The sequence below is a fragment of the Tetrao urogallus genome (genome assembly GCF_951394365.1).
Source record: "Tetrao urogallus genome assembly, chromosome: 5".
NCBI classification, from domain to species: domain Eukaryota; kingdom Metazoa; phylum Chordata; class Aves; order Galliformes; family Phasianidae; genus Tetrao; species Tetrao urogallus.
In genome coordinates, this window is record NC_136818.1 from 57,289,764 (window position 1) to 57,308,220 (window position 18,457).

The 18,457-nt window shown below is 46.4% G+C and overlaps 1 protein-coding gene across 1 annotated transcript in view; it reads right to left on the reverse strand.

The window, feature by feature from the left end:
* AFAP1L2 (actin filament associated protein 1 like 2) overlaps positions 1 to 18,457 on the reverse strand; it is a gene marked incomplete at both ends in the record, with an annotated part of 44,927 nt that overhangs the window by 13,776 nt on the left and 12,694 nt on the right. The window contains 4 exons of the mRNA XM_079535939.1: positions 431 to 544; positions 3,052 to 3,143; positions 6,433 to 6,510; positions 7,029 to 7,163. Of these exons, the coding sequence (XP_079392065.1) occupies positions 431 to 544; positions 3,052 to 3,143; positions 6,433 to 6,510; positions 7,029 to 7,163 (419 nt within the window). The remainder of the gene's footprint in view (positions 1 to 430; positions 545 to 3,051; positions 3,144 to 6,432; positions 6,511 to 7,028; positions 7,164 to 18,457) is intronic.

Here is an 18,457-nt window from a genome sequence, read left to right on the forward strand (position 1 = left end):
TAATTGTGTTCTGAGCAAAAAATGAAGGAAATGGATAAACAACACTGATGGAAAATAAGCCTTTGAAAGGAGTTCAAGTGCTGGAAAATCCCTGTGGTGCTTGCCAAGCCCCTCCCTAAACACAAGCAGGGGCTGGCAGGAAAAACAGGCTTGATCCTTTAGTAATACCAACACATGAGAAAAAAGGAGGAAGCTAAGGAGCGCATTTTTACTTCTCAAGTACTTCATATAACCGTTCAATGTGAGATGGCAGAGCTGGAGATAACAGGCAGATGAGCCCACAGCTTACTCTCTCCCCATAGCACGTGGCATCCCACCTCTCCCATCACAACCTCCCAGCAGTGCTCCCCTGTCCCCCAGCAGTTTCCCCTCTCCTCGCCCAGGTCATACCACCCTCGGTCATCTGACAGCGGTATGCTCTGGCTCTCACCACTTCAACTGGCTCCTGATTGGGACCTGTGCAAATCCTGGATAGGATGTTCAGTGCATGCAGGGCTGAAACCCCACTCCTCTCAGCAGGACAGGCAGAAGAGCAGGTCTGTTCCTGCAGATACAACAACACTGAAGGTCACAGACCATGCATGTTTCTTCATGCTGGACCTTATGATCGCTTTGGGGTGACTTGGAGAACTCTGTGGCCCAGCTGGACACCAGCATCACAGCACGGTCTAAGGCAGGATTGTCCCCTTGCACCATCAAATGTAGGTTTAAAGCTGTTCACCTGCCTTGGTTATTTCCACCAGGGGGTACTGCCTAGAATAGAAAGCTTTAAATGAAAAGATTTTCTGGCCAGCAGCAGCCCACAATAGGAGATGCTTAGGTAGTCAGGTAGCCTGGCCACACTATGCAAAACCACTGCTCCCACGAGGGCGGGCTTAGACAAAAACTCCTGTGGAAGGGCAGCCAGATGCTGTGAGCAGACCCTGAGCTTGCTTTCAGAGCCAGGTGAGACAAGCTGTCAGAAAACACTTGCCTCCAAGCACTTAGGAACTTGTCCTAACGTGTTAAATTAAAGAAACAAAAACAAATCCAACCACTCCAAAGCTTTACTTAATCCCTTCCCTGGCTGAGAATGTGTCTGCAAGTGCCATATGCAGTGGCCTTGTGTGTGTAGTCAGCTCACATTGTGTTATGTCATAAACAAATGGCCTACAAGAAGAAAGGCTGTGGATTTTCTGACACCATCCCACGAGTGTCAGGGAAGGGGTGGGGGAAAGGGGCTGCTCTGTTTTGTTTCCTACAGACAATGGAAACCAACAGGGACTAGGTGGGACTGCGCCTCAGCTGCCACATAAGTTATTTTTTTTCCATGTTTCTTTTCCTAAAAGCATGGAGTTGTTTTGTCTCTATCTTAAGTCAAAGAGCTGCTGTGTTATCTAAGCCAATTTGGCCCTCACAGAACTGTGCCTGGTGCACTGTGGCACAATGGAGCATGCAAATAAATCCATCTTGAGAGTTCACATCTGTACTGTGTGATTTTCCCAGAAGATGGCTGCAGGAAGCAGCAGAGCAAGGAGAGCTGCCAGGGCCACCAGAGGATGGAAGGGCACTGACATCCAAGCCACAGCCTGTGGGATTTACTGCCTAAAGACTGCTCTGGGACAAAACCAAATCAGTAGGAGACTGCTGGGCCACTCTCTCTTGGGCAGCTCACTAGCTGTTGTCAGTGAGCACTGGATACAGCCCTCTGTGCAGAGCTTTATCACCATATTTCTCCTATGCCCCAAGAGGCAAGTCTGAAGCTTTAGCATGGGATGCTTCATCACCAACCGAACGTAAAACCCCAAACATAAAATAAATACATCCAGACATTCTCTCCTAACCTCACCCAGGCGGTCACTACTCACACCCACACAGGAGCACCAAGCACAGACAATTCGTTTTGCCACAGTAGCAATTTCCACCTTCTAATTGAGACCACATTAAGGATTTCCCCAGCAACACTCCTTGAAATATTTAAGTACCTCTGAGTGCTCAGATGTCTTTGCAGCCAACAGCTCCTCAGATGCTCCCAGTGAGGAGGTACTCGATTGCTTTATGCAAGTGAGGTTATCTCCACTGGCAAGCAGTGAGAGAAGGCAGTTCTGGCACAGGCAATTGGCCTGGGAGCAAAGAATAACCTCAGCTATCACTGAGGACTGTTTTTCCTAATTTCCTCATTTAACTTTCCAATTGCTGTATCAGAAAGGTACAACAGATGCTCTAGAGCCATCCTATAACACCTGATACACAGCCAGATTTTCAGGGCAGAAGCCAGGAAACAACAGCAGATCAGGTGCAGGCATCCTAAGAGCTGACCCTGAACAAGGGTGTCTAAGAGCTGAGCTGTCTGAGGAAAGGGCTTTGAGTGCTGGGTTCCTTGAGTCTCCCTGCCAAAGAGTCTCTGTGGTATGTAACTAGCTGTTCTGCTGAAGAACGCAGTCTGTCCTGGGGAAGGAGCAGGTTCTCCGTGGTCCTCCCCCACACTGCCCTTGTTCACACCCCCTGCCCTCCTTTTTCCTTTCACATCCCGAAATCCCAACTGCTGCATTTCCCACGTCAGACCAGCTACAGAACAGCAACATCCCCCATGTGCATCCCGCAAGGACAGCTGGGTTGGCTTTTTGGCACGAGGACAAAATCCCACTGGAATCTGACCATGCTGAACTATACCCTCACTAGATTTATGGCTGTCCCTTTGGAATAATCTAAAGGAACACTGCAGTTTTTTGATGCAAGCCCTCAGTAAGCTGGAGCACAGCGCCTTGGTCTTGCATCTCTGAACATTGAAAGCAGTGGGAAAATGTGTTCTGTAAGGCAGTGCAGCCCCACATTGCCTTCTCCAGCCACCTTCCTCCCAGGCCTGGGGCGAAAATCCATATATCGGGGAGCTCCTAGCTGAATTAACAAAGTTCATCAGGCCTGTTTGTCTGATGAGCAAACTGCTGGCAGAGGTCTGTCCATTTAGCCACGCTGCACACTGTGTAATAAAAGTGACCATGAAGTGTTTGGAAGTTGATGTCCCCAGGTTGAGGGCTAGGCAGTGAAAAGCAAAGGCTCTGTAACACCTACCTTTGGAGGGGGCAGCTCTGGAAGGCTCTTCTGGGGAGGGGATGAATGCAGTCCCAAGTCTCCATTGGTCAAGGAGTTTTTCCCATCCAGAGCTGCAAGCCAGAAACACAATTATATCAATGACATGTGGCATTTCCCAGCAAAACACTGGCTAGCAGGAGGTGCCGGAACAGTAAGGTACTATTTAGGTAGGAAGCAGAGGGATAATTAGAGGCAGCACTGAAGTATCCATGTCACTTCAGGCTATGTCCAGGAATGTGGCATGAGGAGACAGAGCAAAAGAATCTGATTCTGATTTTTTGAGGGTCATATTTTTCCTTCTGGAAGGAGAACTGTGAAGCCCAGGCCTATTGGGTTGGGCTGGGCTGCACAATGCTTCAAAGACAGCAAGGAACAGTGATTTAATTGCTATTGAATCTACCAGCTGAGGAAGAGATGCTCTTGAAGCAGCAGAGGCCAAACATGTGAAAGGACATATGGCAACAGAACTGCTCCAACTGATCAGCCTCAGCCTCTAGAAATTCAAATTTTCCAAGCAGCTGAATGCAGGGATTCAGTAGCCAGAGGGTATGTCAAAGGCTCAGACAGCTTGTGTGCAGTCCTCCTCAGCACAGAGCTCCTGGGTGGCCTCAGGCAAGTCCACAAATCCCACGACCTCCAAGACAGCAAATTCAGTGATGTTCAGGAACAAGTGGGAGACAGGCATTGAAGAGCCAAAAAAATTAAGAATGTTACTCTGCTTTATTCTGAGCAATGTAAAAGTCCCTTTTTATACAGTGTCTCTCTGCAAATACTTCGGGAGAAACAAGGCTGAGATAATTCACATCTTGCAGGTTCAGTTGATTAAGCAAGGGAATTAAGTCCAAAATCTGCACTGAGTTGATGCTCTGGGACCCTTGGTCACCTGCTAAGGCTCCAGCCATGCTCCTTGGGCACACACAGGAACCATCAAGGCATGGTGCAGCAGTGCCCAGCAGCAGTTAGCACTGTACTTAAAAGATGCTGGCATCAACCTTGCTGCATATTTCTGGGCTTTAAAAATAGAAGATGGAAACCACATTACTTTCTTCCACTCTGGGGCTCAGAAGACAGAACAACAGCTCTGCCCCAGGCTGCAGCGAGCTCCCAGATGGTTGGTGCAAGAGACCAAAGCACATCTCTCAAGGCAGATTGCTCCCTCTGGCACAGGCTTTTTGCTCATCAGCACCAGCTAAATGCACAGAGACTCACAGACTGACAGACATCAATGCACAACACAGGAAGGACTGCTGGATGTCTCATAAGGTTCCAAAGGAGAGATGCACCTACTAAAATCCCCATGATTACGCTGCTGGAGTCAGGAGGTTGTTGGAGGTCAGTCTTTATGCAAGTGGACCAAGGAGTTGCTGGGCCATTGCTGCTTTTGGAAACACCAGAAACAAGACTGGGATTTCCTAAAGCCTCAGTGCACATCTCCTTGGAAGGGAATTATCTCCACATTCAGATATCCACACAATACACCTTATGGGTGCTTCTCTAGCAGAGAAATGGACAGGCCAGCCTGCACCTTCCTGTGCTAGGCAGAACCTCCCGAGCTCAGCTCTGCAGAAGAGCAGTCACTGCAACAGTGCTAGCTACTGCCTGACCTTTGCAAGTGATGCCTATCTGTTTTCAGCTCTCTGGCAAGCCTAGAAATCATCTCATTGAACCTCATCATGCCAGGAAAATGCAATTCCCCTCCATTAGGGGCTGAAGTGTTATCATTTTGGGAAGCGTTTCATGCTGTGTTGCTACAGCACACCCAAGCCCAGCTATGGTGGTGTGAGAAACCTGCAGAGCGTGAGAGGTCCCACTGACCTCAGCCACAGAAATGTGTTCACCGCATCCCACCAAAGGATGTGGATAAGTGAGATAAAGAGAGCACTGGGGCATCCGTATCACATCTCCCAGCCCAGTGGGCACAGCCCTCTCCACCTGCTAACCCCAATCCTGCAGGTCCCACTGCTGCCCAGATACGCACAGACCTTTCCATGCAGTGACTGACACAGGCTCAAGGCTGTATACCATGATGCAGCTATGGCCAAGATTCCACGCGTATCTCACTGACTGCAGCATTTCCAAACAACCCAGAAGTTTTACTTGGAATAGGGAGGTTGCTGAAAACAGAGAAAGAGAGAAGCGCCAGATCCCACAGGGAGGGACTGAGTGGGTCGGCTCACAGCCTGATGGGGAGAAGTCTGAAATAGAAGAAGCAACACTAAAAATAAGTTGTCTGAAATACATCCCTGAGTTTCAGAATGGTCAATCAGTGCAAGCCGTGCTTTACCCACCCAAATGACAACTTAGATAAAGAGGTGCATCTGTTGTGACTCAGCCACTAAGAGCTACTGGGTGGCTGTGCAGTCTGGTTACAGAGCATTACAGCATGACCCAGAGGAGCCAGCCTGTAGCTCATGCTGGGGCTGCCTGCGTAATGCGGGAGGACATCCTATCCTCAAGGGTATTTGCAGTTAACCTAAATTCAGCTGCAGGTAGTTTAAAAATGAACCAACCAACCAAACAAACAAACAAACCAACACAAAATGACAAAACCAAACCAAACAACTCTGAAAACACAGAAACAGTGCAACCCTGACTAGTGTAGGATCAGCACATCAACAGCTGGCTGCACTAATGCATCTCCTTGTTGTTTTGGACTGGAAATTTTGGGGTTGGGTCTGCTTTTGACTGCATGTGCATTAAGAAGATGCATGTCAGCAATAACTTGCTCTGTGCAGTTATCAAATACAGCATTTGTTATGGACTTCAAAGAGCATAAGTAATTTTAAAGAATTATGTTCTTTGCCTCAATATAAATTCAAAACTTGGGAAATCTAAATTGGAAATGAAGCTTGGTTGTAGGTTTAATTTCTTGGCTTGTACACTGCAGATCTGTCAGCCCCCAGGGGACAATGTTCCTCTTCTCACACAGATGGTGCAGGCCGTGTCTGGGGGGGTCACCTTGCAGGGCTGTGACAGCTCAGACCCTACTGCAAAACAACACCAACGGGTCAGGCTTTCAGGGTCTCGAAAGGTGAAGTGACTTCTTCCATGGCCAAAGGAAACATGACAGCTTCCTTAAATATTTCAGGCACTGGAGCTGCAAGCCTTAGAAGGCAACATTTTTTATCCCAAAATAATGCTCTCCAAAGTGCTACTTCCAGGAATAACCGCTTAGTGTTGGCAAGGACCGTGATGTCCAAAGGAATGCAATGAAAATGGCAGCCCTTCCACAATGTCAGCTGCTTCAGTTCCCAGAGCCTCCAGAGAGGCCTCCACCAGCCTCATAAACCAAGGCTCTGGCCCCACATGCACCTCCATCATCTTGAGGAACGAGGCAAGCATTGACCTCCAATTCCTTACCTTTGTCTTGCTTCTCCTGGTCACCCTGCTGTCTGTTGACAGTCACTTTGTTCATGTAAATATATTCTTCATCGCCTCCTGCATGCAAACAAAGGCAAAAGTGAAGCCTTCATATACCCTGTGTGGAAAAAACTTAGCACTGGGAAAGCAAAGACAGATGTAAGAAGTGTCTCTGCTAAGTGCACACTGGGGAGAGCATGTTGGTTGAGACAATGTACAGAAAAAATCCCAAGCAATAATAAAAAGCAGAAAAATTAAGTGCTGTGCAGTCCAGGAAATTCCATAAGTTAAAATTTCTACTTAAGCACTAACTTAGCCAAACAGCACATCCTGTGTATCTTACAAAGTGGATTAAATAAACTTAAGGTTTAATAAGGAAAACAGAAAGGATCAGGAATCTTGGGAATCCTCTGCTTGTAAAGCTGGACGCATAACTATAGTAATTTTACATAAACAGTTAGAGGTCACTGCAAAAATAATCGCCATTTCATTTTCTCCTTTTAAATTTCATGTCTATCATCCCTGCCAACCTCCAACAAAATGCTGCATTGGGACCCCACAGCCGTTCCCACGAGAGCCCGCCGCCCCAGCCCTGCCTGTACCGCTGGACTTGTTGTACACCCTCAGCAGGTCAGAGAGGAAGCTCTTCTTCACGAGAGCAGTGCTGCTCAGGTTCTCCTTGTCCAGTATCCTCAGAAAGTCTTCAAGTTCTGTGAGCAGCTGCTCGAGAGCTATGAAAGCAACAGAGACAATGGTTGGCAAAGCCGCTCGGTGGCATTTCAATAGATGACATACATTGATTTGGTATTTTCCATTTTTCTGCATTTTTTTTTCTGCCCAGGAATAACTTACATTTGTTTTTCCAGCTCGAACCCTCCCTCTGGTAACAAAAAGAAATTCATTTAGCCTGTTCAGGCTGCTAAAATCCCAGGTAAACACCTTCTCTTCTTCCTATAGTCCTTTTTCTCAAGGGAAGAAAAATTTAGAGGGATTTTGAGCATTAAGGCTGAGACTGCACAAAAGCATCTATCAAGATCTTGACACCCGAACCTTGTGTCCCTTCAAACACCTATCAGAAGCCACCTGGATTGTTATCTATCAACGACCCTGCTTCTCGGTTCCACTTCCCAAGCTCAGTCCTTATTTCCCTGCAATGACTTGACAGCATCTACACACCAATGGAGCTGACAGGGCTCACACCGAACAGCAGGCATTTAATCACTTGCTGTTATTTGCTCTGAAATTTTTCATGGGCTAATTAGCAGCTGTGTCAGGACCACATTCCACAAAGGAAATAACAGGGTGTTATGTGAGAAGGGAAGCACAGCACAGGAACAACAGTGAGTGGGAAAAGCAGGCAAAACCCAACTGGTCAGAAGTTCTCCCCAGTATCTCCCTGATGCTAAGGACACTGGGGAAGAAGAAGGGCAGTGAGTTACCAGAGTGAGGTTACCATTGCCAGGCCAGGACCCCTCATCACACTGCCAAAGAACAAGTGGCTGTGACATCTGGGTGACCTAACTGGGGCAATATGCCTTTGCCTTGACTTACAGCATTTCCATACTACTGGCTGCCATGTGAATCACAGTACACAACCATGAGCCATAGAAGCGCCCACGTTTCAGCTCTACAGGGCAAAGCATCTAAAGCGTACTGAGTTTAAGTGAACTTAATGATCCTTAGAGGTCCCATCCAACTCGGGAAATTCTGTGATTCTATGATCAAGTGCTGCCACCTCAGTGTCACAAGGAACACTGGTGCAGGAGAGCCATCACCTTCTCAGTTGCCCATCTTTAGCTGATGACCACTCCTCAGGTGACAGCTTGTTAGAAGATGGAAAAAAAAGAAGATGGAAAAAGTTACTGTAGACTGTAAAGTTTTCTGTTGCTAGCTAATAATTCAAAATCATGCTGCTGCTCTCACACTGTATTAATCTTCAGCAGGTTGACTCTTAAACAGTCTAATGAGTCCAGATCAATCAGTAGTGGCTCCACAGGAAATGTGTAACTGCTATCTCTTCACCCTTCATCTTATATCCTCTACACCCAATTCATTCTTTCTGGTCTGATTTAGGACCATTAGGGAGTGAAAATGTCTGCATCATGCTGCATTAACTTGAATGTTTTTGTTAGCTGCTGTTTTGCCTGGCTAGAACCCACCGTTACCAGAGAAAGTTAGAATCATTTCAAGAAACAATAGCATTTTTCCTAAGCTACAAGGAAACAGGTAGTATCTGGGGACAATATTAGATAACACTGATAAGCATCTCTAAACAATGAACTGAGAGCACTTTGCATCAAGTGTGCTCAGCGCCTGCTGCTATGCAGCATCAGGGAGCCTGCTTCTCCCCAGCTTCAGAAAGCTCCACTGGGGCAAATCCCACTTATCTGCTGCAGCTGTGCCCTTCTGAAAATCCAAATCGAGGTCAATTCCTGCTGAAGTCAGACCTAAACGTACGTTCCTGTCAGTTCATCCCAGAGGACAGGACTTCGGTGTGTTAGCGATGGTACCAGAAGTAACACAGCACAAGAAAGAGCTAAGCTTAATTTGAAGGTTCAGAAGTTGTCAGTTGCCCCAGTGGCCCACATGGCAGTCGTGATCCTGCCTTTGCAGGGAGGAGAGGATAATTCTCTCCTCCACCCCCACAATGGCAGAAAATGACTTTATTCTTCCCCTAGGCTTCCACAGCTAGCTTACACACAGGGCCAGGCTCTTGTGAATGACACTACAGTAGGTTACATTTTCCAGCCCACCAAAGCTGCATTCAGGCTTGCAGCGATTCAAAGCAGCTCATTTGGGATGTGATCTTGGGGCCACGGAGGTCAGTGGAAAGACTTTGTCAGACTTCATGGGATTCAGACTCAAGAGATTAGTTTTGCTCCTCTTCAGCAAGAAGCCGCACATAAACCATCTGCTTCTATGCAAGTATCACTTTCATCTCAGCTGGACATTCCCTATCTAAACCTGATACCTGCAAAAATAAGCCACCATAAAAATGAATGCGACCATTCATTCTCTCATATCAGAGGAGAACAATCTAAAACTCATCAGAGTGATGAATGTAGGAAGGAAGAAGGCTGAGTACAAGGCCAGATCCGCTCTGCAAGCAACAATCACAGCAGGTCCCAGCAAGTCAGTAGAATTAAAAACAGTTATGAACCCACATATGTCAAACCACCTCAGGACCCGGAGTGCTGGAAACTACTGCTTGATCTCAGCTAAAGACCTCTCATGCTGTGGTGATGATGTGCTGAACGTATTCATGGCAAAACCACATGGGTGGTTATCCAAAGCAGCCTGAAACAAATGGCTCTCCCTCCTGGCAGCATGTTGGCAATTACTCCCATAGCTATGCTTGCTCTCCAGGGCAGCAGCTACAGATGCAAGGAATGCATTTGCAAAATCAAAAGCTGCGAGTAGCAGAATGAGAAATCAGAAGTAGACAGAAAGCAGAGTGACAAGGCAGTACAGTTCTTAAAGATGCTTTTGTGAAACGTCCTCCTGCAACTATAAGGCTCTTCTCTCATACCTTTTGCAAAGCCCCAAATCCAGTGTTGCTCAAGTAATCTTTCTACCCATCCACTTCTATTAGAGGCACTACTTCAAATAAATGCCTTCACAGCACTTGCAAAAATTCTGCATTACTTACGAAAAACAGACTACCTCTGAGGTAAAGGCTGGGGAAAGCAAGGCCCAGAAGAATTAAAAGATTTAGCCAAGGTCACTGTGGAAACCTCAACTGAAGCCAATTCTCCCAAGCCCCAGGACAGAATACTCCATCTCCTCACCAAGTATGGCCAAAAAAATAGGTTAGATTAGATAGCACAACACAGCTCCTATCATGCTCTTCTTCATGGCCACAAGTCTCAGTCATGGATACAACTATAAGGATTTCCCAGTTAGCAATGAAGAGAAGTGTGGGTGTGTAATTGTCAGTGCACAGAACTTGACTCATCCAAGTGATTTGTCAATTAAAAGACAGAACTTTAAAATACACAGAAATCTTACTTTTTAGTGGTGTAGGAAAGACTTACCGGGCACAGACTACAACCAGAACTACCATCTCCTCTTGCCTGCACTTAAATGGAGGAAGAGGGCCATTTTCCCCCCTTTTCAGCCCAGGACAATGAAACCATTTTTGCAGAGACTCCTGGGCAGCCCTCTGACCACAGCAGATCTCTCTGTACGAAGGTTGCAACTTTGGTGGCAGCAATAAGCAAAGAACTGCTTGAAACACAACTGATCTGTTTCAATGTCAATTCAGTGACAGAAGAGAGCACTGAAAAGGGCTTCTTTTGGCTCCAGTCTATGGCCTTTCTTTGCAGACAGAAAGTCCCTTGCACTGCAGCAGTGTCTGTCCTAGTTCATGTAAAGCTAGAGCCAAAAATGCAGTAGCTTGCAAAGCCCCCATTGAGGAAGCACATTCCTTGCAGTAGAGCTGCCAATTTTGCCTGACACCAAGGTCACTGAAAGGTAAATGACCATTAAACTAGATTATAAAAAGCCATTCCCTTCCAATAATCACTGATCTTTGTCATTTTGCTACAATAACAACCTATGTCTACATCTAATTACTTCATAACTTGACCTTATGAGGAAATGGAAAGACAGGCTCAGAGTGAACTTCCACTCAAGTGTTTTAGTAACCACTGGACAAGATTATAAGGCCATTTAATCTAAATTTGATTATTTATTTTACCAAGGTAGAGGGGCCCCAGCCACTGTGTAAAGGATTCTAATAAGATACATGCTAAAAGATAAACTCTCCTTTGCAGAGACAGGAGGTGGAAGATAAGGAGTACTGTTACTACCAGGAAACTAGGGCAACCCTGCCTGCAGCTGGGAAGTTGGAACTAGATGATCTTGGTGCTCCCTTCCATCTCAAGCCATTCTATACAGGTGAGAGTGATTTGGCAAAGGACATGGTCTGGTCTCCGGCCCATCCCCAAAACAATCTGGCTTCCCTGTGTCCCAGTTTGCAGCTCTCACCCCCAGATCACTCTTCTCTGAACCCTGATGCATGGAGGAGAGGAGAACCATGTGGCTTAGTAGGTCAGTGTCTCAGCAGTGCTCAATAGGCTGATGAGTGCAGGATGGTAGGCAAGAAGCTTGCCAACTTGGTTTTCATTGCCACAAACCAGGTTCCATTGCCCAGGCTGGCATCCGCGCTGACGGGCCAGCCTTTCTGCTTTAGCTTTTCATGGGAAGAAAAAAAAAAAAAAAAAAAAAGAATAAAATACTCAATCCAGTGTCAGCCGGATGAAACTCCTCCATTTTTTCACAAAAGAGCGTTTCATAAATATTTGCAGAAAAAAGAAATCTCCCCACAGCAAAATGTGAAGTGCTGTGTTTATCAAAGGAAAGGAAAACAAATAATACCAAAAAGAAAGAACAGCAGGCCTCCAGTAAACACTGAACTTTCTCATTGAAGAATCATTGCTAGATTAGAAGAAAAAAAAAAGGTAAAAGTCACAAAAATAAGGCAAGCTAAAGTCCCTCTAAACATGGAAATTAGAGAACTAGCATATTTTCCCTATTAAGCCTGCTGTGTCAGCCAGTTATGACCACTGTCACAAAGCTGATTTCCAGACATAATAAGTGCTAACAAGGAAGAAAGAAAAAAATCCAGACTGCTTCTATTGCTGCACCTAAAATCCAGCACTGCCTGGCTTCACGCTCCAGCCGGGAGCATTGGGCTTGTCTTTGTTGCAAAGGATGAATCATGCAAGGATAGAGGCAAACAATGTGTCTGGTGGGCTGTGGGCTGTGAACTGCACAGATGACCCCCACCAGCTCTGCGTGGGCTGCTCTGGAAGTTGGAACAAACCTCGCATTGAGAAGTGGCAGCTCTAACCTAGGAACTCTGAACTTTAACAAAACGGCAGCAGAAAATGCACACAAAGCGTTTCAGTTTGCTGAGCAAACAACAGGCTTCTCTTCACTCCACTGGAAGACAAGGAACGACATCCAAGAAAAATTAAGAAAAAAAAAAGAAGGAAGAGAGAAGGGAAGCAAGACATGAACGCTGTCATAAGGAGCTTTAAGCAATCTGGTATTGCAGTGCCATGTTGCTTTTTCTATGTGCAATACAGGGGAGCCGAGTGAAAATTCAGGGTGATACTGCGATATCTTTCTTTGCCATAGCAAAGTCTTTCCATAGCAGACCAACTGGTGAGTCACTGGAGCTCAAACTGACGAACAAATTGGTTGGCTGACAGCTGAAAGGAGCCAGCGTCACCTCCCTTTGTAACCTCAAGAAGCCCCTGAAGTGTCACTAGGCCATGGACTGCATGTCTATGCTCCAGCGCTCAGTGACAGCAGTAACATCAGCACGGGGTCCTAACAAACCGTGCTGGGATGTGGGGCTGTTTGGGCTCTCACCATGAGAAGTAATGCATCCCCAGGATACGGGGGACCAGGTCATGTATCGCCCGCCTAAGAAGTAGCTCTCACTGGAGCAGGATCGAGCCAGGGAACAAGAGGGAAACAACTAAGGAAATAGCAGCACAGAAGCCAAGAGGGCAAGCTGGGATCAAACTGAATCAGGACAGACATCGGCTAGAAAAATATGGAGCAAGTCAGGCAGGGCAGGATGTTAAAGAAGGTCCTCTTCCTAAGGTAAATATCCCCGAGAGCAGGCTGGAGCAGGCTCCCTTCCCAGCAGGGAGGAAAACAATCCCAACAATTTTTTCAAAGCAGAAATCTTGTTTGCTGCCAAGCCTCAGAGCTGGATCCTCCAGTGGTGTGACAGAGACAGAACTTGCTCTAAAGCTGCCACCACTGATTCCCTTCTCTCCCCACAGCCCTTCCTGCTGTGTTTTCTCCCTCCTCCTTCACTTTTCTGCTAAGATTTAGGGTTTTTTCTTCCCCTTCTTGTGAAGTTTTGTTCTCTCCCACTCTCAGTCCTTAGACTCTGCACAGCTATTTCATTCTGGGGTTGTGACCACCTGACCTGTAACTTAGAGGACTTCCGTTGTTTGCTATCTAATGTAATGTATCACTATATCCAGGAAGGGGCTACTGAGAGGTGTTTGATCAAATAGAACAGCTGTTCTCAAGAAGAAGAAAAAAAAACCACCAAGAACTCAACTATGCAATTCAATCTGACATAGCTCAAATACAACATGAGCATCTTGTGGCCCACTCAGCCATGTTCTTCTCTTCCTCGCTGCAATGTGTGTTCCATGGAGGTGGCAACATGCACTCTTACACCACAGGGCCTTGCTGGGAGAAAACTGCTCTCTATGACAGCCAGCAGCTGATTCCCAAAAGTGCTCATTTTCCTCCTGCAGAAGGAGTAGCCCCAGGTTAGGGCTGCTTTAGCTCATGCGAGGAAAAGAAGATGGTCTTGGAAGGCCTCTGGGTTAGGAAAGATGGATTGTTGTCAAAGTGCTGCAGAAGGCCTTGCATCATTCCTGTCCATCACTCTGCATGGCTATATCCAGAGGAAAGCACCACCTCATCCCTGCCCTTCAGAACAGGGGAATGGCAGGCACACTGACATCAAGAGCCCATGGCCACGGGATCCCTCTTTCCCATAGGAAAAAGGAAGCCTGGGATGCCACGTTCACAAAGCAGTGACTGGGAAAACGTGAGGCCCTAAAGAGATTAGCTATCAAAGTGATGGTGAACAACAGCCCTGGAACAACACCCCGCGGTTTGTACCACATCAATGCGAGTACAGGAGGTTAACTGCCAAAAATACTTGGAGATAGATTTTTCTTTTCTCTCTCACAGGCAAAACACAAATTAAAGGAAACTGCCAGATATACAGAGGGCTTTTTTGAGTGTTTTTTTTGGGGGGAGGGGGGGATAGAGGACATGCACACACACATGCACACCCCCTCACATCAAAGCATTTTCCCACCATTCTTTGTTGATTTAATGGCATCATTCCTCCAACAAGCATTAGAAACATAACGGAAGGGGAAGACAAAGCAAAGGGTTTGAGAAAGCAAAACCAAGAGCTCTGGGATCAGAGAGAGGCAAAGAGCCCTGGGGTCCCCTGTCTTCTCCTTGACATTTCCTCTACAGCAGAGCCCTTCGAGCTGTGCTGTGGCATCACAGCCAGGGCTGAGCCCATTTATAGAGCTCTAGAGCAGAACGACTGCACAAGACTACTGCAGTAGTGTAGGGGAATAACAGCATGCTGACGTCAACCTGGGCAGGCTTGAGACTTTCTCTAGAATGCCATGATACTATCATCAGCAGACAAGCTTACTCCAAAATATTATTAATAAAAATAACAAAACAAAAAAGGTAACAACATGTAATAGTAATAAAGAATGTGCAGAAATCACCTAGGATTGAAATTCACCAACTCTTCTAAACCAACTCCTACTAATCTTCAGCTTAGGGTTAACAAGTGTGGAAATGGAAGGCTTAGAACTGATGAAGTACTGCTTCCTCCTGCCCTGATCCACCAGCACTCAGTAGGCATTTCCCAGCAGGGCCCCAGCACCTGCCGGCACACAAACGGGGCTGAGGCAGCACAGCTCCAGGACAAAGAATGGCCTTTCTCTTTTTTTTTTTTTCCAAGAAAATTGGAAAAGTTCTCCCTTTCTATCCTCTGAGGCATGAGAAATGAAAGCTCTCAAACCAGCAAAACAACCATTTACTGGATAAAAAAGATTTTCTTACTTTGTCTTGCACTTTGTTTACATGAATGAGAGCCAGTTATGCTGAGATAAATCTCTGAAACCCACTACATAAATACTCTGAAGGTATCACTAATCCTATCACAGATTTAAGAGTTAGATCATTATTTTCATTTCCCATTTCAGCAGAAAATCTGTGACAAGAAGCTGCTGATGAACAAGCTCAAGGCCTTTCCAGCAAATTCGGCTTCCTCAGAACTTCTCTATGTTCCCATCTGACTCTTAAATCTCACCCTTAACAGACTTCTGAGGGACCACTGTAGCTTGGCTCTGATTTACCCTGCCTGCAATCTCTTTTCCTAAGGAAGGTTCAGGATGGATATTAGGAACAACTTCTCCAAAAGGGTGATAGGGCACTGGCACAGGCTGCCCAGGGAGCTGGTGGGGTCACCATTTCTGGGGGTGATCAAGGATCATGGAAGGATGTGGAAATGAGGGACATGGTCTGGTGGGCAATACCAGTGGTAGGTGGACAGTTGGATGTGATGATTGTAGGGGCCTTTTCCAACTTCAGTGATTCTGTGATAGTGAACAGCTGTGTCATTCTCAGGAACCCTCTGTTCCCACCTAGGTTATTTGGGGGTGCTGCTGGGATCATGTGGCGCACCAACGCAGCAGCACAAACAGGCAGCAGCACTGTGGCCAGCACGCAGCAGCACTGTCGTTGCTTCAAGCTATGTTTTCCATCCAAAAGGTGAACATAACATAATTAAACACTGGTGCTAATAAATTAATAGTTTTTAATGAAAGTAAAAACTTGAAGAAAGTCTCTAGTAAGCTCCCGTGAGGCACAGCCTGGCTCGTGCACTGCTTTGCCTCCAGCACTGGAACCAATTTAGTCAAGGACAAGATTAGCATCTTGCAGGCAGGAACTGCCCTCAAGACAGTTTTCTAATGCTCACAGACAAAGAGAAACACATCCTCAAAACAAATGGCTAGCTGGTGAGAGAACTGCAATCAAAGCATCAAAATCCAATGGCCATTCAATGTGTGATTGTCCAGAGAAAGGGAGGCATAGCAGGAGAGCAGCCCCACAGTGCACACTGCAGATCCTACCCTCATCACATTTCTTTGCCTGTCGATTCCAGAAGCTTGATAGTGCTTACAGAGGGATTTTCTCCTTTACCATCCCCTGTTCCCATCTCCCAAAGGCTGTCCTTTCTCACACAGGCTGCCACTGCAAACTTCCACTCAACCTTTTGCCTTTCCTTCCATCAATTCCACGCTTAAGCTCCAGCCCAAAGGCAAAGTCGAGGCAGCCAGGGAACACAAAGCCACAGAGCCTTTAAATCTTCTCGGTTAGTGAAAACATAAGGATTGTTTCTATTGTGGTTTAGTGCAATTTCATTTGTTTTATTGTTATCTGCCTGCCCAGCCTTACTAAGCAACAGACAGGCAGGTGAAGGAAGGAAAAGACAAACGATTAAGGAAAACATTCCCCAAAGGGCTAGGCATGCATTGTGCAGAATTAACTGAAAACATTAATGTGATTTTTTTGCGATAAAGTAAGCAATTCTGATTTCACTCATTTGTTTCATCAGCAATAGAAAGAATGGCAGGAGTGGGGAGTGAGAGGTTGGAGCCACTGAGATAGGGTAGTTGCCTTCTCATCATTGCCTCCAACCAGGCAGACAGGTTCGTGCCTGAGGGGGTTGGAAAGGAGAAAAAGCAAAGAGGAGCTCCATCCCAGCCTTCACAGGGGCAGCTGCCAGACAGGTCACACAGCCCATGAAATGCAGGCCAAAAGCACTGTTCAAACATGAGCTGCCAAGCCTTTAAGAGATGCTTATTCTACCCCGCAGCATTTAGGAAACGAAACGTGCAACTTAAGTTTCCTCTCCATTTTGAATGCTATCTGCCTGAAATCTCTAGGTGGAACACACTTCTACAAATCTCCCCACACTGGGGACCAAGGAGGTACAGGTGGTATTGCCAGAGATGTAGCAGAGAAACAGAATCTACAGGAAATTCTCCCCAACGACACGACACACTGTACTTCCTTCCCCTCAGCATGCTTACCAATCCTCACACAGAGTGCTTTGGAGGTAATACTTCAGCACGCTTTACCTACATCTTCTATATGACCATCTCACAGCGCTGTCTTAAGAATGGCATTTAAAGACGAATGCTGCGTGCTGGTACAACAGCAAAAGATAAGTGAAGTCCTGGATGCAGGATGCAGTGTCTCTGCTCCTAGCAAGGCAAGAGATGATGCAGTGCTCAGACACTGCCTTCACCAAGGCACTTTTCTCCTAGCACATCTCACTGTGCCCACGCTTTTGCTACCTGCCTTGGCCATCTCACTCCGATTTCCCTGACCTACTTTAGGCGGCTGAAGGGACCACATTCACACAAAGCAATGCTACCTTTCTTGCGTGAGTCAGCAGCAAGCAACAGGAGAGCTGTTATTCGTAATTGAAAAGGAATTAAGTGATTTTGAAGACAGGGAGCCTTCTGGACTGGTAAGCTGACTGACAGCAGGAGCACTTCAGAAAAGGCTGCGTTATGAAAAGCAGACTTCAAAAGGAGAAGTGACAAGGGCCAGAGTGTTTGTGGTGCCGGAGGAAGTCATTAGAATTTAAAAGGGACGCAGATTGGGCAAGTACCCTAGGCTACGAAAGCTGAACTGCTGCCAAAAGAGTTTCTTTTCACTTTCCCATTGCTTCCTAGCCTGTTAGAAGTGCAGTTCCATGCACATCTGTGTCTCAAAACATTCTTCAAGGAAACCCTTCAAACTGCTGAAAACATGAGAAAGGTGCCACCATCACAAACTAGATACCTCCTGTCCCCAGTTTTCCTTTTAGCTTATTAACAGCTGTCTTGTCTTCATCATTTCCAAACAAGAGAGGATTTCTGCACATCCCTCAGCGATAAGACATTTCTTGGAGGACTTGAGCAGTTTATCTCCCCTCCTCATGGTTCAGAGGGTGGTGTCTTTGTGAAGCAAAGGCTTTAAAGACATCCAGGGGCTGTAAGCACTGATGTTTGGCAGTGAGCAACTTGCCAGGTCAGGACTGCTGCTCCGGCTGGAGAGCTGATGTTGGTCATAGATGAAAGAGAGTGCAAAACACACTGGTTTCCATTCACATAGGCTCTGTTGCTTTCAGATATGTGCTGTGCCACAAGTGGTTTTGTGCTGAGGAAACCAAGAAATATGAGGCTACAACAGTGACTGTAACAGCAAAAGCTCAACTGATATCTATCATGCCTGTTCTGTTTTCCTCAGCAAACTCAACATTGAGTTGAGTTTGTTCAAGTGACGAATCTCCTTCCATCATCTTAATGCTTCTGGAAGAGCAAGAGCCAAAGCTAAAGGTCTGCAAAGTGACCTAGAAGATTTGCAGTTCTGGAATGAGGACAAAGCTGGT